At 43.4% G+C, this 24,202-nt stretch overlaps 1 protein-coding gene across 2 annotated transcripts in view; it reads left to right on the top strand.

Annotated features, from left to right (window-relative positions):
* SI (sucrase-isomaltase) overlaps positions 1–24,202 on the top strand; it is a 179,169-nt gene that overhangs the window by 12,487 nt on the left and 142,480 nt on the right. The window contains exons 1-2 of one of the 2 annotated variants that reach the window (XM_033957603.1): positions 496–598; positions 18,953–19,076. In XM_033957603.1, the coding sequence (XP_033813494.1) occupies positions 18,953–19,076 (124 nt within the window). In that variant the 5' untranslated portion in view covers positions 496–598. Of the gene's footprint in view, positions 1–495; positions 599–18,952; positions 19,077–24,202 lie in introns of those variants that run through there. The other variant, XM_033957601.1, reaches the window with a different exon arrangement.

The following is a 24,202-nucleotide window of genomic DNA, read 5'->3' as shown; positions in this document are numbered from 1 at the left end:
TATACAAGCATGGTCTTGCAATATAAGTACATACAGTATACACACATCACAACTGAGCCAATGATTCTTCTCTCTCTGACGCTACGGGAGTGTAGTGACTGTTCTAAATGAGCGAGGTCTTACAATATGAGTACATACAGTATTTTGTATTAAAGTTTTGGGGTTGTGGAATGAATCGTCTGAGTTTTCATTATTCTCTATGGGGAAATTCGCTTTGATATACAAATGCTTCAGATTACAAGCATGCTTCTGGAATGGATTATGCTCGCAAACCAAGGTTTGACTGTAGAAGAGAAGAAATCAATATGTCTAGGGCTTATGTGTATAGAATAATTCTTATGGTGTGTTATATTGTCATCTAATTAGTACGGAACCATTCCTTTCTAGCTATGTAATACTCCAGAAGGTGATTAGAATTTAACTATTCATGCTTAACCTTGGTGATCACTTTCCTCAATACGCTGGGGTTATATCTTTAGCTGATAGAATGACTGCCAGATAAGGAGCAAGTTCCATATAAAATCTGGTTGTTTGGTGGCAAGCCTCTCTGCATTCGGAAAGATCATAAGCAGGAGAAGAGACAGGGGATACCATAAGGGTACGTATAGGATTTTTTTATGCCTACACTACGTTTTAAATAATCTTATAACAAAGCTAAACATTTATAGATGCAATGCATTTGTAAAAGCAATTTTGCAATGTGCTGCTTAAGTTGGTAGCAGGTATACAAGAAATTAACCAGTTTTCTAAGGGAAAGTATGGACGTATGTTTCCTTTGATAATTCCCCTACGGAAAATACCCTGGCTCTACTTTAGTGTTTGAGTAGAAAGGCTGAAAATTTATATAAGGCTATGACTGACTATATAAGCAGGGTCTTAACCTGAGGAGGAAAACCCCCCATTTAAAACTGACCCCTAAATACATGCTTTTGTTCCAGTTTCAAGTTTATTAGTTACTTGATATACCGTCTATCACAAATATCTAAATGGTTTCCAATGAAATTAATAATATAAAAAATAAAAACAGCTGTAGTTAAAAATAAAGGGGGAATAGACAGACTAAGGGGTCCTTTTATCAAGCTGCGGTAGGGGTTTAATGCGCGTTAAACCGCCTGCTGCGTTAGCCGCTAACGCCTGCATTGAGCAGGTGTTATTTTTTTAGCTGGGGGTTAGCGTGTGATGAAATGTCCGACGTGCTAACCCCGCTATTGCGGCTTGATAAAAGGACCCCTAAATGAGACTAACTACTACTACTATATATTATTTCTAAAGTGCTGAAAGGCCCACGCAACGCTGTACATTTTAACATACAATAGAAATAGACAGTCCCTGCTCAGAAGAGCTTACAAACTAATTTAGACGGGACATTTCAGGGATGGGGAGATTAATGGTAGAGGAAATGATACAGTGGGTCTAGGTATCTGACATTTTAACATACAATAGACAGTCCCTGATCAGAAGAGCTTACAATCTAATTTACACAGGACATTTCAGGGTTGGGGAGATTAGGGTAGAGGAAATGATACAGTGGGTTTAGGTATCTGACATTTTAACATACAATAGACAGTCCCTGCTCAGAAGAGCTTACAAACTAATTTAAACGGGACATTTCAAGGTTGGGGAGATTAATGGTAGAAGAAATGACACAGTGGGTCTAGGTATCTGAAAGCAGTGAGTGGGAGTTAAGAGTTGAAAACAGATTCAAAAGAGCGGGCTTTTAGCTTGGATTTGATTTTGAACGCTGCGAGGGATGGAGCACGACGTGCTGATTCAGGAGGAAAAATGGGGGGATGGGAAATATAATTACGTCGAGATAAATTTTAAAAAGTAAGGGAAATGGGGACTAAACTATAACTTGAATATATAGACCGGGTCATCACCAGTTAGGAGCTCGACTCAGCAAAATTATAAAATAACAAGATTTCTAGTTAAAAGATATAGCAAAAAAATCCATGTGCAGGAATAACCAGAATAATCATGCCTTAATTCTTAATAACTAATAAATCATCTAGGAAGGACCTCTAGATATTTTGTAAACAACAGTGTTTACAAAGTCTTGTGAAATAATTGAAAAGAACCCAGTCCTCTTATTGCAAAAGGGTGGTTTGATGGGAAATAATTCGTGGTCCAAAGGCATAAACTTCTATGTCTTAATAAACTGTATTTTTTTAATGGGAATATTTTCAGTATTGTAAAATTATTTTAATATTTTTAATTGGAAATTAAAATTTGAATAATCAAACGAAGCCTAATTGGGTACAATTTTAAGAGTAAATCTTCAAAAGAGTGCTTGATGGCAAAAATGTAGGCAGAGTTTTAAACTTTTACAAAGCAGATCACATGAAAAAGTGTATTTGAATGTTAAGTTTGCAACACAATGTATGTATAATATATCATACAAATTCTTATATCCCAGAAACTTCAACAAGGATTCATAGTGGCTTACAATAAGATTCTTAATTTTTCCAGTACAATTACAGTTAAGATTCTTAGATTACAACTGAATGATGATTATTTATATACATTTTTATGAAATAATATGTATTTCTAAGTTTGCACAACAGGATTCTGAAATGCACCTCTTTTTCCATAGAACATTTTATTCTATATGGGCAAATGTATGCATTGTTAAAAGTCAGGCAGCTTTTACAGCAGCGGTTATACAGCAGTTGATCACTAGATGGAGCTCCAAAGAGCATAGGCGAGCTCATGGTCATTCTGGGAAATGCAGTCCTTATGAGTCCTGCACTAACAGGAAGGTGATCAGAACAACAGTCTGGCAGATGCAGTGAGGAAGCAGTTAGGGTTTAGAATACGGGTGAATGAAGTTAGACACAGGAGCCTATTCTGAGAGCTGCTGGAATCAAAGGAAAAGCCAGGCTGTTTGTAGAGAAGCAGAGAGGGGAAGAGGAACACAGAGAAGTGAAATGCAATGGGTTTAATTCTGAGATTTTGAAGAAAAGTAGGAGCTTGATGGAAAGAAAGCTGTTCAGTGTTTTGGGAAGCTGAGAGAAGACAATAATGTCTGATGCAAAAAAATGCTGAGTAGAAGTCATAGGGATGTATCCACCTAATTCAGTGGTCTCAAACTCGCGACCCGCCAGGTACTATTTTGAGGCCCTCAGTATGTTTATCATAATCACAAAAGTAAAATAAAACTGTTTCTTGATCATATGTCTCTTTAGCTATAAATGACAATATTATTATTAAAACTTAACCAAAAGAAATATTTATAAACTATAAAGAGTTTTACCTCATGCAAAATTGTCATTTCTTTGATAAGACATTAACTATTTTTTTTTTCTGAGGCCCTCCGAGTACCTACAAATCAAAAATGTGGCCCTGCAAAGGGTTTGAGTTTGAGACCACTGACCTAATTGGTTAATATACTCGGAGAGGAGCGAAGCAAGAGAGATGCAGCAACTTCATTGTCATTAGAAATAGAACATGGATTAAAGCTGTATCAGAAGACTATGGGCTCCTTTTACGAAGCTGCGCTATCGGGCTAGACGCTAACACCACCATTGAGCTGGCTTTGGTTTTTGGCGCGTAGCGCGGAGTTAGCATGCGCAAATCTGCAGCGCGCGCTAAAACCACTAACGCAGCTTCGTAAAAGGAGCCCTATGTGGCCTGTGAATGCTACTGATCAGAGGCTCAAGGTGAAATGCCATTTGGTAGCTAAAGTATATGCCCCGATTTTACAAAACTGCATAAGAGGTTTTTAGTGCCAGCCAGCGCAATGAATGCTCTTCGCTGCTTCGCTGCTCCTATGAGCACTGGAGCAGGGAGCAAGGGAGGTGGGATAATTAGTTTACGATGTTTACTGACCAGCTTACTGTGTCTTCTATGACAAAGGGAAGATTGTTGTGCTGGTCCAGTGGCAAGGGGTGGGAGTGCGTAATTGCCGTCTGCTCCTGCTCTGTCTGGCTTTAAGGGATCAAAATGTCATTGCTGACCCCTAGCAGTAATACCATGAGATTGCTCTCCTACCTTGCCGCTGGACCACCAGGCCTTGCATGTATGTAAGTTCCATTTGTGGATGGGGATCTCAGTGGGTTTGAAGACAGCTATGAGGGGCCTTCGTAGTGAGAGGAGCATGGTGGGAGGCTTCAGAGTATAAGATCAGGGGCTTATGGGGGTCATCAGATTTCTGATAGGGTGTTGGGAAGCATCAGACTTCTGATCGGGGGAGGGGGGGGTCAGGAGGCTTCAGGCAGGATGAATGGATAATGTGAGAGGCTTCAGTGTATGTGATAGTGGTGTCATAGAACACTATTAGCCCAAACATACTTAATATGTATGTTGAAACCGTCATCAGGAGAAAACTCAACTCACAGATAGAGCAAGGAAATCCATGAAATTGCTGCTCCCAGTTTGCAGAGGTCTTTATTTCCTTCTACAGTGGTACCTCGGAATCCGAACGCCCCAGAACTCAAATGACCTGGAATTAGAGAGTTGCGCGGGGACAAAAATCCCACCCATCCCCGCCCGTCCCCGCCAGTATCCTCTCCGTCCCCACCCATCCCTGTCAGGATCCTCTCCGTCCCCACCCGTCTCTGCTAGGATCCTCTCCGTCCCCACCCGGATCCTCTCCGTCCCTGCCAGGATCCTCTCCGTCCCCACCCGTCCCCGTCAGGATCCTCTCCATCCCCACCCATCCCCGCAAGGAATTACCTCCATCCCCGCCCGTCCCCATAAAAAGCAGCAATTACTTCTGACAAGATCATCAATTCCACAGTTTCTTTTGTGTTTGCGCTGCTGTTTTCCTTGTGGAATCTCTTTGGTGGAACCCTTTTTTTGTTTTCTGTCCAGGTAATTAACTTATAAACACCTTCTTTTACTAAGGCTGACGTGTCCATTATATTATATGGACGAACCCTGCTTCCAAAGCCTTCCATCCCCGTGGGAGTCCCATGGACCAGAGGGGGGGTCCCCATGGGAGTCCCGTGGGTTAGGTGGGATTCCCGCGGGACCCCCACGGGACCCGCGGGTTTCCCGTGATCCTCGTTCCTGTGCAGACCTCTACCTGGAATCCAACCTTTTTTTTTTCCCTTAATTTTTGCCCCGGAATCCGAACGCTGCTTTGGAATCCGAACTGCAAGCGGTGCTCAGCCCAAAGCTTCCCCTCTGACGCAGCTTCCTGTTTCCGCCTGGGAGGGAAGGTTTGGGCTGAGCACCGCTTGCAGTTGCCAATCTTGCTGTCTCTGCCGGTGGGTGTCTCAATCTTGCTGTCTTTGTGGGACCAAGGAACAGATTAATCCAGTTTCTATTATTTTCAATGGGAAAAATTGTCTTGGAACGCAAACGTTTTGGAACTTGAACGGGGTTCTGGAACGGATTAAGTTCGGATTCCAAGGTACCACTGTATTTTATATCTCAGGGTGAACTGAAAAATGGTTTTAAAACTTTGCAGCAACACTGTCACTACCCATCTATGAGCTATCCACAATGGTATGCCAGCTTTGGCTTGAAGTCTGCAAAACTCCCTTGTCTCATATAACAATCCCAACATATGTAGAATGGAACAACTCCTTGATAAATATGCAAATGAGGTTCAACATAACAGGTCCCTAGTACTCTGCACCCAACAGAATTAATAATTACTCGTAATAGTCCTTTGCTTTAGCGGTATCCACAATTTTCAAGCAATAATGCTGTTCTTAAGTCCCTTAGGTCATTAGCACCTCCTCCAACCAATGTTTATTTTGTCTGTTCTTTTTTTTCTCCTTTTCACAAGTCCCTAAGGCTTATCAGCTTGTTTGCTCATAAACCTCTGACAATTCAGCACTATGCTCTACTCCAGGGCTGCCATAGCACTAGTGGGGATAGCAGGCTGTTCTTAACATTCAGGCTTCCAGTTCTACTGCCTCTACTATTCCCTTTATATCTACATACCTCAAGAAATAGTCTCTGCCTCCAGGTCTGTATAATCCATGGGCTCAGTCTCAGGCTCTCCAGTCCAGTTCTTGGCATCTTCTATTTCCGTAGGGGTGGACTTCTCTAGCCTCTCAAAGCTAGGCTGGAACTCCACCTCTGCTGTCTTTCTGTGGAATCTGCTCTCTGTGGAATCAGGGAAAGCATGCCTTTCCCCCAACTTCTTATTGGGATTGCTCGGTTCATAGACAGTAACGCGGAAGACAAAGGCGCGTGCCGAAGAAAAAGACTGTTTTTAGTGGCTGCGACGGGGGTTTTTGTTGGGGAGCCCCCCCCCACATTTTAGTGAAAACGTAACTTTTTCCCTAAAAACAGGGAAAAAGTTAAGTTTTCAGTAAAATGTGGGGGGTTACAACCCCCCAAACCCCCAACAACACCCCCACAACGCGGCGCGATCTGTATTAAGTAAAGTGGGGGGGGTTCCGCCCCACACCCCCCATCGTAGCCCCTAAAAACAGTATTTTTCTTCGGCGCGCGCCTCCGCACTGCGCTCAGTTGTCTGCTCGCGCCTTTGTCCCGGCACGCTTTTGACCTGACACCGGGTTGCTCTTAGGTAGCATAGGTCTAGTTCCCCCCTCCAGTTCTGTTCTGGCTCAAGATTTGCTCCTTGTCTTGGGTTCCAGTCCATCAGGAGAGCTTGCTCTCCTCCTAGGAGGGTCCTCTTAAGTCTGATCTGGATTCTGGAACACTGCATTTTCCACTTGATTTATGCACGTACAGTGTGAAGCCTGAGCATGCCACAGATTTTCTGTGTTAATTTCCAATAGAATGTTCCCAAACTATACATGGGGCTAGATTCATCAAGAAGGGTATCACGACCATGACAAAGGAAGTCATCATGCCACTGTATCGTGCAATGGTGCGCCCGCATCTGGAATACTGTGTCCAATATTGGTCGCCGTACCTCAAGAAGGACATGGCAGTGCTTGAGGGGGGTCCAGAGAAGAGCGACGAAAATGATAAGAGGTATGGAAAAGCTTTCGTATGCCGACAGGCTAGAACAGCTGGGGCTGTTCTCCCTGGAAAAGAGGAGACTTAGAGGAGACATGATAGAAACTTTCAAGATCCTGAAAGGCATAGATAAGGTAGACAGGGACAAATTCTTCAAACTGTGGGGAACAACAAGTACAAGGGGGCACTCGGAGAAACTGAAAGGGGACAGGTTTAGAAAGCACTGGTCCTTCTGCAGAAAGCCCTTTGAGCCTTGCACTTCTTAAGAATAATTCCCTGGGCTTTAATACGAAGCTACCTTAAATCACTAGCACATGGTCATTGTCCATCAACACATGCTAATTTGCAATAACAAGTTATTTGCAAATAATGCAGTTTAATACTATATTTTTCTTTTAACTACAATACACACTCAGTGATGAGCTGTGAAGCATGCAAGTATTTATGCGACGATGTTTCCCAGCTAGAAATGGTAGAGAAATCATACAGAGGAAAATAAAGTCTAAAAATCACACAAATTAAATCAAACCCAGGTTTTCCATCAGGGCAGTATTTGCTACTCAACCATTAGACCGGTCTAATTCAAAGTACTTTAACATACCAGAAATATGAGTATACATGTTATGACTACATCACATTGCCTAAACACTTGTGCATGCTTTCTGAAGCAATTTACACTGCAATGATAATGATAATTCACTATTAATTAAGTTGTACTGTACACCCATCAGTGCTGTAAATGATGCAAAAACTCATCCACTGTGAATATGTCAGGTACCAACACTGCTAAAAAAACAAAGTGATGTTTACAATTCCATCTACTCAGTGAATAATATATCATTTCAAAGATTTTTTAACATTTTTTACAAACCCTCCCCCCCTTTTATAAAAGCACGATAGCGATTTTTAGCGAAAGACGGCACGCTGAATGCTCTGCGCCGCTCCCGACGCTCATAAAAAAAGGGGGGGGGGATTGTTATTTAGAAAGCACAGGCTATCAAAAAATTAGCAAGGAGGAAAAAAGCCTCAGATTCCGGGAAGGGGTAAAACGCGGACCTCACGGACCTGACGGACCTCGCGGATCTAAACCCGTTCGGCCTTAAAAATCTGAGGTCCGTGTCTGTGCCGCTTGTAGTTTCTGTCGCTGACAGACCTTGATGAGATTTGAGCGCTGACGGATCCGTCTCAGCATAGGGAGGGAAAAGTGTTAGGATCCGTCAGCGCTAAAAATCTCTTCGAGGTCTGTCAGAGCCAGAGACTAGTGCTGGACTTTGGAGACTTCTTTTCCATAACGCACGTCCAAAACCTATGTCCCCGCTCTCTTGGCTTCTGCTCTGCAGCTCCAGCACTAGTCTCTGGCTCTGACAGACCTCGAAGAGATTTTTAGCGCTGATGGATCCGTCTCAGCATAGGGAGGGAAAAGTGTTAGGATCCGTCAGTGCTAAAAATCTCTTCGAGGTCTGTCAGAGCCAGAGACTAGTGCTGGACTTTGGAGACTTCTTTTCCATAACGCACGTCCAAAACCTATGTCCCCGCTCTCTTGGCTTCTGCTCTGCAGCTCCAGCACTAGTCTTTGGCTCTGACAGACCTCGAAGAGATTTTTAGCGCTGACGGATCCTAACACTTTTCTCTCCCTAAGCTGAGACGGATCCGTCAGCGCTCAAATCTCAATCAAGGTCTGTCAGCGACAGAAACGACAAGCGCCACGGACACGGACCTCAGATTTTTAAGGCCGTACGGGTTTAGATCCGCGAGGTCCGTCAGGTCCATGAGGTCTGCGTTTTACCCCTTCCCTCAGATTCCTCCCTTTGCCTCCCAAAGAATGGGTCAAAGCTTGTAGGGTTTTTCTGACCTCATCGGCATTAAAAAAAACCCCTCCGTTTGAGAAAAGTACATTTTGATTTGATCCTGTTGTAATTGTTTGCAGCGCACAGAGCTATCTTAAAGGTTCAAGTTTCAAGTGGTTCAAGTTTTTATTAAAATTTGATAAATCGCTTATCCATTTCCTAAGTGATGTGCAAAGTATAAAAACAGGGAACTGTCATATACACAAAACACACAGACAGCAATAACACAAGTTAAAAATAAAACAATCTACAAGAACCGAGAGGAATGGGGGGAGAAATACATTTTCATAAAAGGAAAGCGCTAAAGTTAAAAACAACATGGATGGGGGAAAAGAGATGAGAAAAGAGGAGGGAAAAGTGAAAAAACATCTCTTAAGGGATGGAATAGAAAGTAAAAATTGATCGGCAGATCTAAGTGAGCGTGCAGGTGCGGAGGGAAGAGGGTTTTTTTTTTTATGCCGATGAGGTCAGATGTACCCTACAACTGACTGTAGCAGGTTTCAGGGTCTTGCCACGTCTGTGTAAAAAGAACCAACGTTTCAGCCATCATGCTGTGGCTTTCTTCAGGGTAGGCTGAAGTCTGCAGTGTGTCTTTATATATATATCTAATATAATAAAATGATAGGCCGTGCATGCGCACTAAAAAAACGTGTTCCCTGACCCGTCGCGAAAACACGAGTGCGCATGCGTGGGTTTTACGTCACCACCTGCTCGCTTATTACGTCACAGCCACCTCACAATACGGAAGTTTCTTTACACGCTGACGATCGCCTCCACAAGCCTGCTCCCAGCCAGCCAACGATCGCCTCCACAAGCCGGGACTGGGGTACAAAGACCACCTCCTCCCCCCCCAGGATGAACCGAAAAACTGACCCCGCCTCCCGGGACCCAAGTCCTTTGCCACACCACCCTTCCCTTCCCGCGGACCCCAGGAGGAGTCGGTTTCCGTGTAAGCCAGATCGTCGTCGTTGCCCCCATCCCCCCCACCGCACACGAACCCCTTCACGCGGTCTGGCTGCTACCCTTACTCCCTTGCCGCCCCCCTTCACGCGGTCCCCACAAACCTCTCGCCTCTAGCAGCGGCCGCAGCACTCTACACACGCTGCTTCGCGGCCTTCAACTGCCCTGATTGCTCCACCGCGTCCCTGATGACATCATCAGAGATGCGGCAAATCAAATCAGGGCAGTTGAAGGCCACGAAGCAGCATGTGTAGAGTGCTGCGGCCGCTGCTACAGGCGAGAGATTTGTGAAGAGTTGCTGCTGACCAGGGGAGCAGGGAAGAGAGACCGGGGGAGCAGGGAAGATGTGCTGCTGAGCGAGGGATCAGGGAAGAGGTACCAGGGGAGCAGGGAAGAGGTGCTGCTGACCAGGGGAGCATGGAAGAGGTGCTTCTGACCAGGGGAGCATGGAAGAGGTGCTGCAGACCGGGGGAGCAGGGAAGAGGGACCGGGGGAGCAGGGAAGATGTGCTGCTGACCGGGGGATTAGGGAAGAGGGACCAGGTGAGCAGGGAAGAGGTCCTGATGACCAGGGGAGCATGGAAGAGGTACTGCTGACCGGGGGAGCAGGGAAGAGGGACCGGGGGAGCAGGGAAGATGTGCTGCTGACTGGGGAAGCAGGGAAGAGGGACCGGGGGAGTAGGGAAGAGGTGCTGCTGACTGGGGAAGCAGGGAAGAGGAACCAGGGGAGCAGGAAAGAGGTGCTGCTGACCAGGGAAGCAGGGAAGAGGTGCTGCTGACCGGGAGCGCAGGGAAGAGGTGCTGTTGGACCGTGGTGGGAGGGAGGGGCGTAAAAATGGGTTTGGAGCTGGGGCTGAAAATAGGGCACATGTGAGGGAAGGAGGCTCTACTAGCACCCGTTAATGTAACGGGCTTAAACACTAGTATATATATATACAAGAAAAGGACCTGGGTGTACTGATAGGACCCTGAAGCCGTCGGCACAATGCGCGGCAGCGGCAAAGAAGGCAAATAGAATGTTGGGCATGATAAAGAAAGGAATCTCGAGTAGATCGGAGAAAGTTATAATGCCGCTTTATAGGGCAATGGTCAGACCACACTTGGAATACTGCGTCCAACATTGGTCTCCCTACCTAAAGAAGGATATAAAACTGCTGGAGAGGGTGCAGAGACGAGCAACAAAACTGGTGAAGGGTATGGAGAAACTGGAATACGAGGACAGACTTATAACACTAGGATTATTCTCCCTTGAGAAAAGGAGACTGCGTGGGGATATGATCGAGACCTTCAAAATACTGAAAGGAATCGACAAAATAGAGCAGAGAAGATTATTTACATTGTCCAATTTGACACGGACTAGAGGACATGTAATGAAGCTAAGGGGGGACAGGTTCAGGACTAATGTCAGGAAGTTCTGCTTCACTCAGAGAGTGGTTGACACCTGGAATGCCCTCCCAGATGAGATTATTGCGGAATCGACCGTTCTAGGCTTCAAGAGCAAACTAGATGCATATCTCCTTAAGAGAGGCATATAAGGATATGGTGGACTATAAATTACGACAGGTGTACACCTGGCAGGGCCTCCGCGTGTGCGGATCGCCGGACTTGATGGCCGAAGGTCTGATCCGGAGATGGCATTTCTTATGTTCTTATATATATATATATATATATATATATATATATATATAGTGGGTTCACGGACCTGATTGAGAACAGGACAGTCTGTGGGTCGAGAAATTTGAATTTTTGGCGGGAAAGTTTGCGGGCTGACCTGATTGAGAACAGGGAAGTCTGTTGGTCATGAATTTGTAGGGTATGACCAACAGACTTCCCTGTTCTCAATCAGGTCAGCCCACAAACTTTCCTGCCAAACTTTCAAATTTCTCGACCAGGTCCGTGAACCCACTATATATATATAAAGACATACTGTAGACCTCAGCCTACCCTGAAGAAAGCCACAGCATGACGGCTGACACGTCGGTTCTTTCTACACATAAGCGGCAAAACCCAGAAACCTGCTACAATCATGACGCCAGCCGTGGAGGTGTCAGGTCAAAAGCGCGCCGGGACAAAGGCGCGAGCAGACAACTGAGCGCAGCGCGGAGGCGCGCACCGAAGAAAAAGACTGTTTTTAGGTGCTACGACGGGGGTGTGTGGGGGGGACTTTACTTAATACAGATCGCGCCGCATTGTGGGGGCGTTGTGGGGGGGTTTGGGGGGTTGTAACCCCCCACATTTTACTGAAAACTTAACTTTTTCCCTGTTTTTAGGGAAAAAGTTACGTTTTCACTAAAATGTGGGGGGTTACAACCCCCCAAACCCCCCACAACGCCGCCGCGATATGTATTAAGTAAAGTGGGGGGGGGGCTCCCCAACAAAAACCCCCGTCGCAGCCCCTAAAACAGTCTTTTTCTTCGGCGCGCGCCTCCGTCTTGCGCTCAGTTGTCGGCACGCGCCTTTGTCTTCCGCGTTACTGTCTATGAACCGCCGCGGAAGCCTAAGAGAACATATATCCTACAACTTTTTGCCTATTCTTTGGGAAGCAAAGGGAGGGATCCGAGGTTTTTTTTCCTCCTTGCTAATTTTTTGATAGCATGTGTTTTATAAATAACAATGTTTGTAAAAATGTTTAAAAATAAAATATATGTACATCACATTGCTTTATATAGTAGTAGATGAATTTTTGCATAATTATACTATTTAAGTCTACTATACTTGTGTTTGTTTTTTTGGCATCTATCATTGTTGTACATACTCTGTTTAGTTGAAAGGCTAGAATATTTTTCCAGAATTTATATTTACTTTACAATGTAAAATGCTTTCAGCATGGTAAAATGTACATTTCCCAATGACCATTGTATTGATCTGAAAGCCGAAGATTAGTTGTAATGGGTTTTGTTGTTGTTGTAAGTTAAACATTAATGGTAGCACATTGTTCTTCACACAAGACTGAGCAGTTGGCTCCGCAGCCCAAACACTTCAACAGTAAGTGTTTGTCAGTGATGGCATGGATCCTAACTTTAGAAAGCAATCTGCCTCTCTGGGGAGCATCTCGGAGATGAGCAGCTGGTGTATTTATCCTTGCAAATCACAAGCTATAAAAGATCAGATTTCCATGCAGGAATGTTTATGCAGATACTAAAAATAAATGTTTTAAAATATTTTGGACAGTAATGCTGAAAGATCTACTATGTCCGGCAAAAAAAAAAACAACAGAATTTCAGATCTTAATGTACATTTTTTTTTTTTTTAAATTCTTTATTCATTTTCAAAATTACATTAAATGAATATATATATTCAATCACATTAACAATAAATATATCATTTTACATTCTATCATTTGTACAGTACATAAATTTTTATCCCTCCCCCTTCCCACCCCTCCCTACCATATATTCCATAATCATATAAAAAACATATTAATAAAATATCCCTCACCCTACCCAAATTAATTGATACATTAAAGGGAAACATTTTCAACTAATCCTTACAAAATTTTGCTAATGGTTTCCACACATCCTGAAATTTCTTGAAATACCCTCTTTGTACTGCAATAAATCTTTCAATTTTATAGATATGGCACAAAGAGTTCCACCAAAAACTGTAATTTAGTCTCCTCCAATCCTTCCAATTATATGTAATTTGTTGGATGGCAACTCCAGTCATTATAAGTAACAATTTATTGTTGTTCACAGAAATCTGACTTTTTGCTCTCATTTCCATACCAAAAATCACAGTATCATAGGATAATGCCACTGGGTTATCTAATAAATTACGTATACAATGAGTTGATGTTAAAAAAAATGTTAGGAAAATAGCATTTACTACATATCTTTCTTTTTTTTAATCTTTATTAATTTTCAAAACTAATACAAAGTGCCAGGAATTATAAAGACATTAATAATCAAGGTAAGCACTTAAATTCCATTAATAACAATGCAGAAGAAAAATATCCCTCCCATCCAACAATTTAGCTATATTGTATTTTCTTTCACTTACATAAAATCAATAAAATATTTTGAACCGAAAAAAAAAAGAAATAAACCAAAAATATATCCTTAACCAAATATATCCCTAACCAAATTTAAAAATTGCTATGCCCCAACATATCAGCATTCATCTTTTCATATTTGTAACCTAAACATAAACTGGCCCACCAAAAAGGAAAGTTGAGGCGGATGCAATTTTTCCAATTGCGAATTATCATTTGCCTAGCTATTATTCCTGTCATAATTAGGAAAAGCCTGCATTTGTAGCGATCCATGGGAGGCTTAATGTGCAGCAATGTACATATCTTTAAATTAAAACATTCCTCAATACTCACAACTTGGAGAAGAAACAGTACTAAGATTAAATAAATCAGAATAGAAAGAAAGAGAACAAACAGAAGGGTTTTTACTTGGTGATCTAGAACAGGGGTTCCCAACCTTGTCCTGGAGGACCACCAGGCCAATTGGGTTTTCAGGATAACCCTAATGAATATGCAAGGAGCAGATTTGCATGCCTCTTACTTCCATTATATACAAATCTCTCTCATGCATATTCATTAGGGCTAGCCTGAAAACCCGATTGGCCTGGTGGTCCTCCAGGACAGGGTTGGGAACCACTGGTCTAGAATACGGCAGACATTTTGTTTTCCAACCCTTCATTCTAAGGGGGGTCTCCAGATTTCTTTTCTTTTGTGTGTCAGTTTCTCAGATATAAATGTATCATTTGAATCCAGGCCTCTAGGGCTACGGCGGGAGTGGCAGACCATGAATGCTTAATGGTCAGTGGTTGGCACTGGTGCGGAGATTTGCAGTGCTATATGGTATGCTCTGATAGTAGCCAACAGACAACCAGTGGAAATGTCCCCCCAAAACCCCAAGGTGCTTATTTCAAACATCTGCTTTTATTAATATAATGGCTCGACACATGTTTCGGCCATTTAGGCCTACCTCAGGAGCCTCATAAATAACAAAACATATTTAGTTGCAGAATATATTGTGTGACAATCAAATCATCTTAGAGACGCTGGGAATCTGCATTGCGTGAGAAGACAAGTAAACGGCATGCGGCCCTCGAACCCACTCTCTGTTGAAAGACGCATGATGGTTGGTTAGGAAAAAACCTAACCATCTCGGACATCTGGTAGCCCTAGCAAAAGGCAAGATGAAGCTGGCAAGGTAGAAGGTCAAAGCGCAAGAGGAAAATTGACTAGGGGCTCCTTTCACTAAGGTGCGCTAGCGTTTTTAGCACGCGCGCAAGATTAGCGTGCACTAGCCGAAAAATTACCGCCTGCTTAAAAGGAGGCGGTAGCGGCTAGCGCACGCGGCATTTTAGCGCGCGCTATTCCGCGCATTAAGGCCCTAACGCACCTTTGTAAAAGGAGCCCTATGTGATGGGCCCGATAGCAATAGCTTTGGAAACCCCTATATCAGCAATTAGTTGCTTGACTGAAGATCAACATGACTCAGGATAACTATCTACAGTTTAAGGTCACCATGAATCAACACTGACTCAGCAGCACATAACAGCGACAAAACATTATAATCAGTCATTGCTCGGCATGTGAGAAAAGCAAGAAAGCAAATTAGCTGTTGATGTCCATAAACATTTTTTTCCCAGCAATACACATTCTGAGCAAACCTGTGGTCTTCGTTTTCTGTCCCTTCCTGTTGTGTCTTCCCTACGTCCTTAATATGTTGATCTGGTTTTAATAGGTTTAGGGGTAATTCATCAAGGGGCGCTAAACAATTTAATGCACGCTAACGATTAGCGCATGCTACATGCTAAAATGCCCATAGGAATATGGAAATTGGTTAGTGTCCCTTGATGGATTTCTCCCCCATAGTAGGACATGTCCGGAGGGTCCGGACGCCTTTTCAAAAACCTGGGTTTTGAAAAGCTTCCTTGAAGTTTCAAGTTTCAAGTTTATTAGTTGACTTGATTAACCGCTTAATCCAAATTTCAAAGCGGTGTACGCTTAAAATTTACATATATTAGGTAACAAAACAATACATACAATTAATAAATAAGCTTAGTATATTAAAAATTAACATTACAAAAACAATAGGTAAGGAGGGATGAAATACAATTCCTAGAGAAAAGGAGAAACATCAAGGGAAAATACAAAAGGGTAATAAGACATATAAGGAAAATAAAATAAGCCAGAGCAATAAGATAAAAGATTAATTTGCAAATGCATCTTTAAAAAGAAAAGTTTTTAACTCATTTTTAAATTTTGCAAACTCCTTCTCCTCCCGTAAAAACATAGGGAGGGCGTTCCAGGTCTGCGGTGCTGTACAGGAGAAGATGAATTGTCTCCTCGTATTAATAATTTTCAGTGAGGGAATCGATAAAAGATTCTGTTCGCTAGATCGTAAGATTCTCTTTGCAGAATAAGGGATAAGTAACCTAAATAAAAATCACGTCGGGCTTGAGGGCATCCGCGCACGTGCATGTGACATCATCACATCGCATGCACGCGTGCCTTCCTGCCTGATGAAAGCAGGCGGCGAGGAGGGTGGTGGGAGGGCTAGAGCAGGATTGGGGGGAGGGCGGGACTGGGGCATAATGGGGTAGGGATGGGTGACATGATCAAAATCCCTAGTGATTCAGTGAATAAGCTCTGACATCCCCCCCGAGCTTATGCAACCCATCGATTTGTTTCTTTAAAAAAAAAAAAAAAAGCCAGTCTGCAAGCCCTTCCTACGGAGAGGCTCCACCCCCCTTTAAAATGCTACAGATCCTCTTACTGGGCTCCCCACTGACCCTCCTAAAACTAAGCTCAATAATATTACAGTGGAGTCAGGGGCGATCCTCACTCGCTCATGTATGTAATGATCCCCACACACTTGCATCTACATTTTGAGAATTCTAAAGCGTGAGCATCGTTTCAGATGCTCCTCAAAACCTGACCCCCATCCCTCCTTAGCTGAAGGGTTCCACCCTAGACAACCTAAATGTAACCTCTTTCAGCTACGCTGATGACATCACCATACTTCTACCCTTCGATTCTCCTGACCCCACTTCTACAGAAAAATTGGAAAAAAACCCTACAAGCAGTGGAAAAATGGATGACAGACCACAAACTGAAACTGAACACGGACAAAACAAAATTTCTACTCCTCGAAAAGGATAAGAACCCCTCCACCACAGAACTAGAAATTAACTCCTCCAAATACCATATACAACCCACCCTTAAACTCCTGGGAGTAACAATAGACAGATGCTGCACAATGCAAGCCCATATCAACAAGACCACCCAGAGAGCATTTCTAACCCTGCGCAATTTACGTAAAATCAGAAAATTCTTCAACAAAGAGCAATATAGGCTCATAGTGCAATCCCTAGTACTAGGTCTACTGGACTACTGCAACATCCTCTACCTGCCTTGCCCTGCAACAATGATAAAACAAGTACAGACAATCCAAAACACTGTACTCAGACTGATCTACTCACTAAGAAAATTTGACCACGTCACCACTGCCTACCTAGACTCACACTAGTTACCAATACAAGCGCGAATCCAATTCAAATTATACTGTCTATTATTCAAAGCAATAAATGGCTCAGCCCCCAATTACCTAAACAACCGCCTGAACCAAAACCTCGCCACTAGACAAAGAAGATCTAAAACTCCATTTACCTGCCCCCCACTCAAAGGCACCCAGCATAAGAAGATGTTTGACAGTCTACTAGCGACGCAAGCAGCGAAATTGGACCATGCCATCTCCAACCTGCTGATGACAACAAGCGATTTCAAATCTTTTCACAAAGAAATCAAAACCCATCTATTCAAAAAATTTATACAGATGTCATAACTCCAACCTGGATTCCCCTCAGCGTGACTCCCCCATCCTCCCTTCTTCACCAGTTACCCTTCCCCTCAAAGCCCAAGCTTGTCAACTGCTTCCCTAACTGCATATATACTGAAACTGCACTATATCCTATCTGTACAGCATCCCGAATTGTATATCCACTGGAATAGCCCAATCCTCCTTGACGTATCCCATTCCCTAAACCAGTGTTCTTCAACCACCGGTCCACAGACCAGTGCCGGTCCACAGAAATTTCCTGCCGGTCCACAGGGCCAGCACGTGCATCAGGCCTAAAACAGTGCCGGTCCATGGTGCGATCGATGCGGCGTTATCTTCGAGCCAGCTCCCTCTTTCTAACTGATTCAGTACACAAAGCCAGGGGCAGTAGCTCTTATGGGCATCCTGCGCCTGAACCAGAAGCCTTCTCTCTGACGTTGCAACGTCAGAGGGAAGGCTTCCAGATGAGGCAAGGGACGTGCAAGGTGCAATTAGTACTATTATGGGGGCGGGGTCTGGGGTGGAGATTGGGTAGAGATGGGCGGGGTCTGGCCCACGACTTAGCCCCGTGTTCTTCAACCGCCGGTCCACGGACCGATGCCGATCCACAGAATAATTCTTTTATTTCTGCCGGTCCATAGGTGTAAAAAGGTTGAAAAACACTGCCCTAAACTATACTACACCATTCTTCTTGTAACTCCTCTGGAAATGTTCTTCTTCTTGTAACTCTTCTGGAAAAGTCCAGAAGTCTCTTTGTAATCGTCCTGGAAATGTCCAGATGTCTCTTTTGTAATCCGCCCAGAACTGCAAGGTTGAGGCGGAATAGAAATCAGTAATGTAATGTAACGTAAGGGTGTACATTTGCCTAATTTAGCAGGTAAAATACCCTTGAATTGTCTCTCATTACACGCATGCATTTAACTACATATAGGGAGGATAATATTACCAAAGTGCAATATTGAGGGTAATGTACTGTTTTATTCAAGGAAATGGCTTTGTAAACTATCCTCCCTATACAGCTGAATTGCATTTACAAGCAATTTAAAAATGAAACAAGTTATCAGCAGAAAATAAATACATTAAGTACAAGGACCATCCCAGCTTTTGTATGGAATTCAGTACTATTTGTATTGCGCATGTTCTTAATTATATATGTTACCGGTAGTTAAGGCGACTTTATATATTTTTGAGGGCTCCTTTTACGAAGCTGCGCTAAGCGTCTTAGCGCACGCACCGGATTAGCGCGTGCTGGCTGAAAATTTACCGCCTGCTGAACAGGAGGCGCTATTCCGCGCGCTAAGGCCTTAACGCGCCTTTGTAATAGGAGCTCATAGTCTCTGTTAAAAAAAAAAAATTAACTTTTGTTTAAATTTAATAGGCTTTGGGTAAAACAACTTGAAAAGCCATGAAAGTGTACTTGATTCGAAGCTAACAGATTAATTTTTTTTTTCTCTCACTCTAGATGGGGAAACGGAAATTCAGTGGCTTAGAAATTTCCCTAATTTTCATGTTCACCTTCATGACTATAGTCGCGATAGTTATGATAGTGCTTTTGGCTACGGGAGAATCAGGAACAAAAACCGATAGTAAGTAAACACTTTATTTTAAAGGGTACAGCTTTAATAATAAACTTTAAATATTAGGGGGGTCCTTTTACTAACCCCCTCTTCTACGAAGCCGCGTCAGCGGCAGCCACGCGGTAACGGCTCCGAGTCCCCTAGAGATTTAAAGGGCTTTGGGGCTGTTGCCGCGCGGAAACCACTAGCGCGGCTTTGTAGAAGAGAGGGGTAAGGTACGCTAACTGATTAGTGTGCGCTAATCGATTTAGCGCGGGCTAAGTGCGAATGCGTCCATAGAACATAATAGGCACCTTAGTATTTAGCGTGCGCTAATCTTTTTTTTTTTTTAAATTCTTTATTGATTTTTAATCAAAAACAGTGTCATACAAATGAAAGAACAGTAGGTATTACATACATTGCACTAATATCCATACAGGTAACATAGATATCATTCAATAATTTCAGTTTCTTACATATAATAATAGCACAATATATCCTAATATATAATGCAAATGAAGAATAAAATTACCCAAATGTCGCTATCAATATTTACTCCCCACCTTCCAACCCCCCCCCCACCCCTCCTGGACGTGTAAAGGTAAATGAACCAAAGGAAAGATATGATAAATATACATTATTATATTTTTACAAATTTAGTCAATGGGCTCCAAACTTTATTCAATACCTCACTAAATCCCTTACACTCTGCGTTAATTCGTTCATATCTGTCTACGTTGTGCACACATTCACCCACCAAAAAGTATAATTTTTTCTATCATGGGTTTTCCAATTACTGGTCATCAATTGAACGGCTATTAGCGCACGCTGAGTCAGTTAACACGCCTTAGTAAAAAGGCCCCCATATGAGCCGAATGAGAGTTCGCCAACTGTATTGCTGGTGTGGGGGAGGGGGTGTGCTTCAATGTTATGCTTTCATTTGATGTGGGAAAAAGGTTCCCAGGAGTCCTGCTTAATTTGCCTGTTCCTCACTGTTGAAAATGTGATCCACTAGCAAGATTGTAGGCGGAGGACTCCCACTCGGCCTAGTGGCAACAGGGATCCTATGGAACATCAACGTTGTATTTTTGACTGGTTTGGCAAGAAATCGTAGTTCATGCCTTCCGACTAGAAAAAGCAATCACTGAAATGAAGAGAGGAGGGTTAAAACTGGAGCTTCCTACACATTATGTTCAATCCAAATAGGGGAAAGAAGAGAATCAGATCAATATATCCGACAGATACTCTTTAATGTATTTGTTACTGAGGTTGTAATGTAAATGAAAATATTGTTTATATATCCATGGAAGGATGAAGTCTCGGACCAAAGCCAACACAGTCTTCAAATAATACTAGCTATATAGGCAGTAAGGCCTATATTCTCTATATGGGACCGATATCGGCAGCTACCTAAAAGGAGGCTGCTGATTGCGTGCAAATTATGCAACGGTGCCATCTAGAGAATCACGCTTCCGAAGAGAGACAGGTGGCCAGAAATGTAGGCTGGGATTTTCCAGGTCTATATTTCTGGCGCCGGTCTTTGTTGTGAATTGTGCCTTTGTAAACGTATTAGCCACGCCCATAGTGGCGTTAAGCACCATCAAGCACCTACATAGGTACGGTTCCGATGCCTTTTATTTAGGCCCTGGTAGGCGCTTTAACTTTAATGTTTTTTTTGCCAATTTAAATGGCATTTCTCGATTAACTTAGGCGCCAGCAGACCGCCTACCGCCGTCTAAGTTTAAGCACTGTTTATAGAATTTCCCCCTAAATTCATAGGCACAGTGGCACAGTAAGGGAGGGGCAGAGGGGCAGACCACTCTAGGTGCTGTCTTGGTGGGGGCACCAGCACCTCTCCTCCTCTTCCCCCCCTCCCCCGCTCCTTCCCACTCCTCTCCTGCTGCACGCACGCCTTCACTCTCCTCCCCCACCCCCACCGTATCTCTACCTCTTTACCGGCGTGCCCATCACCTCCAACCTGCTGCTTGGGCCAGCCTCAGTGCCCCCCTCTGATGTCACTTCCGGGTCCTGCGACTAGTAAGTGACATCAGAGGGAGAGCCGATGCCAGTGCAGGCAGTAAGTTGGAGATGCTGCTCGTGCCGGGGAAGCTAAACAGGTACAGGGGAAGGGAAGGGGCGCATGCGTGGCGGGGAGGCGGGGAAGAGGACAAGGAGGGGCGCCTCCCACCCTTGCTAAGCTAGTGCATAGACATTAAAAAAAAACCCTTCTACGACATTCATCTATATTCCAATTAAATGCAAAAAAATTTTTGCTCGGTGTACAAGCTGTAAAGAAACAAAGGCATGCTAAGGGGCTCATAATTGAAAGAGAAAAACATCCCAAAAACCAGCCTTTGACAAACATTTCCCAAATACGTCCAAGTGCCGATACTAAAAATGGGTTTTGGATGTATTTCTAAACGACCTAGGCCTACATAGTGCCGCTGAACGACCAAAGCTAAACGGGGTGTTTCGGGAGGAGTGTCGAGGGCGGGAGTTGGGCGGGACGTGGGACGGCTTAGACTTAGTCGTACAGCATGCATAACCGAAAGTTATACAGCCCACGATCGACAGAACTTGGACCATGTAAAACATGGTCTAAGTCACAAAAACCCACCTAATCTCACCAGAGAAGCACTGCAAACACATAAAATAGACCCCCACACACTACCCCAGTGATATCTGACCCTCCCACCCCCATAAAAATATTAATCACACCTTTAAAATTCAGCCTCCAGACCATCATCACCTGGCCACCTGGCATAGGAAAGCCTAGTCGTCCAGCACAGAGGCGGCTTAAGCCGTCTTGAGGGTGGGTTAGGGACCCTTAGAGAGGAGGCCCCAGGCCCATAAGCCCCTGTAATCACTGCATTGATACTTAAACATGTGCACTCCACTATACATCCCAAAACTCTTTTTTACTGGCATATAAGTGGCTCCTGCAGCCATAAGGGCTATTGAGGTGGTAGATAAGTGGGTCTAGGGGATTCTGGAGGTAGTTTGGGGGGGCTCACCATGACCTATAAGGGAGCTGTAGTGAGGAGAAGACATGGCACCCTTTTTGTGAAGTTCACAGCAGTGCCCTGTAAGATACCCCACTATTTAGGTGGCATGTCTGGGTGTTCAGTCCATCACTTTGCAGACCCCTTCCACGTCCAACAGAGCTTGTTCTAATCGTTTTTGACTTGGACAAAAAGTTGGACGGAAATGTGGTATACAGATGGACGCTTTAGCGACTTGGACAATCAGATTGGCAGGATGTATAATTAGACGATTTTTGAAACAAAAAAAAATTTTGGACGTATTTATACGTATTTTGGACGTATTTTTACGTATTTTTACTTTGGACGGCTTGCGAGTTGGACGCAAACAGACTTAGATGTCCCTTTCGATTATGCCCCTCCACGCGTTTTAGCGTGGATTTAGCGCACGCTAAATCAACATGTGCACTAACTGCTAACGCGTCCATAGGATAACATGCATGCGTTAGCGTTTTGCGTGTGCTAAAAAGCTTAACGCACCTTTGTAAAAGAGGGGGTAAAACTTATCTGTGTTGATGCGCTGAAACTGCAAAGAGAAATTCTCATATGGTCCCACCGACAGGATGCGGTAAGTTAAGCACAGCAGGAAGGGAGTCTGAAGGGATGGGAAAATTACAATAGAAACCCTAATGCATGAGTTATTATAAAACGTTCAATCAGAAGGTTAGGCTGGAGGAGGCAGGTGCAAAGAAACTTGTCAAGAGAAAAGTGTCCACAATATATAATATTTTTAAGTACTTATATTCCACTTAAAGCCTAAGTGGGTTACATTCAGGTACTCAAGCATTTTCCCTATCTGTCCTGGTGGGCTCATACTCAACCTTTTTTGTTTTTGATTAATTTTGGAAAAGATTCAAATGCATATCCCTAACTCAAGAGTTCCTAAAATATCTGGCAATGTAGATTAAGTAACTTGCCCAGGATCACAAGGAGCAGCATGGGATTTGAACCCCACAACCTCAGGGTGCAAAGGCTGTAGCTCTAACCACTGCGCCACAGACTCCCATCTGCTGTATATATATACATTTTTTGTTTTTGATTAATTTTGGAAAAGATTCAAATGCATATCCCTAACTCAAGAGTTCCTAAAATATCTGGTAAAATATTCTGTTTCATAACAGAGATTTGAATAAAATGTTACAGTGAAACATCAATACCGCGAGGAATAGAGTTTGATTTAATAGCTTATAAGATTCAAGAGTAAAGGTTGATAGCATTGTTGCTCCTTGGAGGCCATATTTTCTCTCAGATGTGTAATAATTTAATTGCATGCTGACAAAATGGCAGTCTATTTATTGTACGATGAAGAAACTAGACAAAAAAAACAACAACGTGAGAGCTGATAAGGGATATACAGCAGAGTGAAATCACCTAAAGTACTTGATGGTCACACAGCAATCTGAAACTAATCTGCTTCCTTAACTGTGTAGTCAGAATCAAAATCAATGAACAAATTACTTGGGCAGAAATACTCTTTCCCATTCAGCTTGAAATAGTTGGTTATCCCCTGCCGAATATTTACAGTTAGTCAGTTAAAAACTATTTAACTGGTCAATGGCTGCTTTTGGGGAGTAGAGCATTGGGTGTGTGGGTTATGTGACGAGTGAGGAGGGAGGGTGGGTGGAGTACATGGTAAAGGCAAGTTGGGTGATGTGGATGGTGGGTGACGAGTGACGTTTGGTGGTTTAGAAGCGTTTAGGATATGAAGTGTTGAGAGTTGTCTAGACTTATGTTGTGGATAGGGTGAGTATGGAATGTAGTAGATAAAGGGTTGTGTAGGTAAGTAGTGGGTTGGGCAATGTGTGTGGTGGGTGAGGGGTGGGGTATTGTGGATGAACAGGTGTTTTAGGAAGCTATGAGTGTGGGTACACATCATGCATTTGTCATCCCACCTAAGTCCTACACAAATTTTCAAAACCTCGACAGTACACATGGTAATGATTCATTTACTGTTATCTGTTTATATAAGCGGTGGATAAATTATACCTGGTCAATTAGCTTAATGCATTCTGCAGTTGTTTTATTAACTTTTTCTGTGAATAGTCCTTGCTCATCCTCCTCTAGAAGGGTGATCTAGAAGGGCTGAACTGATGGGTCTTGTGGCACCTCTTCCTG

The sequence above is a fragment of the Geotrypetes seraphini genome, chromosome 9, assembly GCF_902459505.1.
Source record: "Geotrypetes seraphini chromosome 9, aGeoSer1.1, whole genome shotgun sequence".
In the NCBI taxonomy this organism is placed as follows: Eukaryota; Metazoa; Chordata; class Amphibia; order Gymnophiona; family Dermophiidae; genus Geotrypetes; species Geotrypetes seraphini.
The sequence above is the reverse complement of the archived record's forward strand: the minus strand, read 5'-3'. Positions and strand labels throughout refer to the sequence as shown.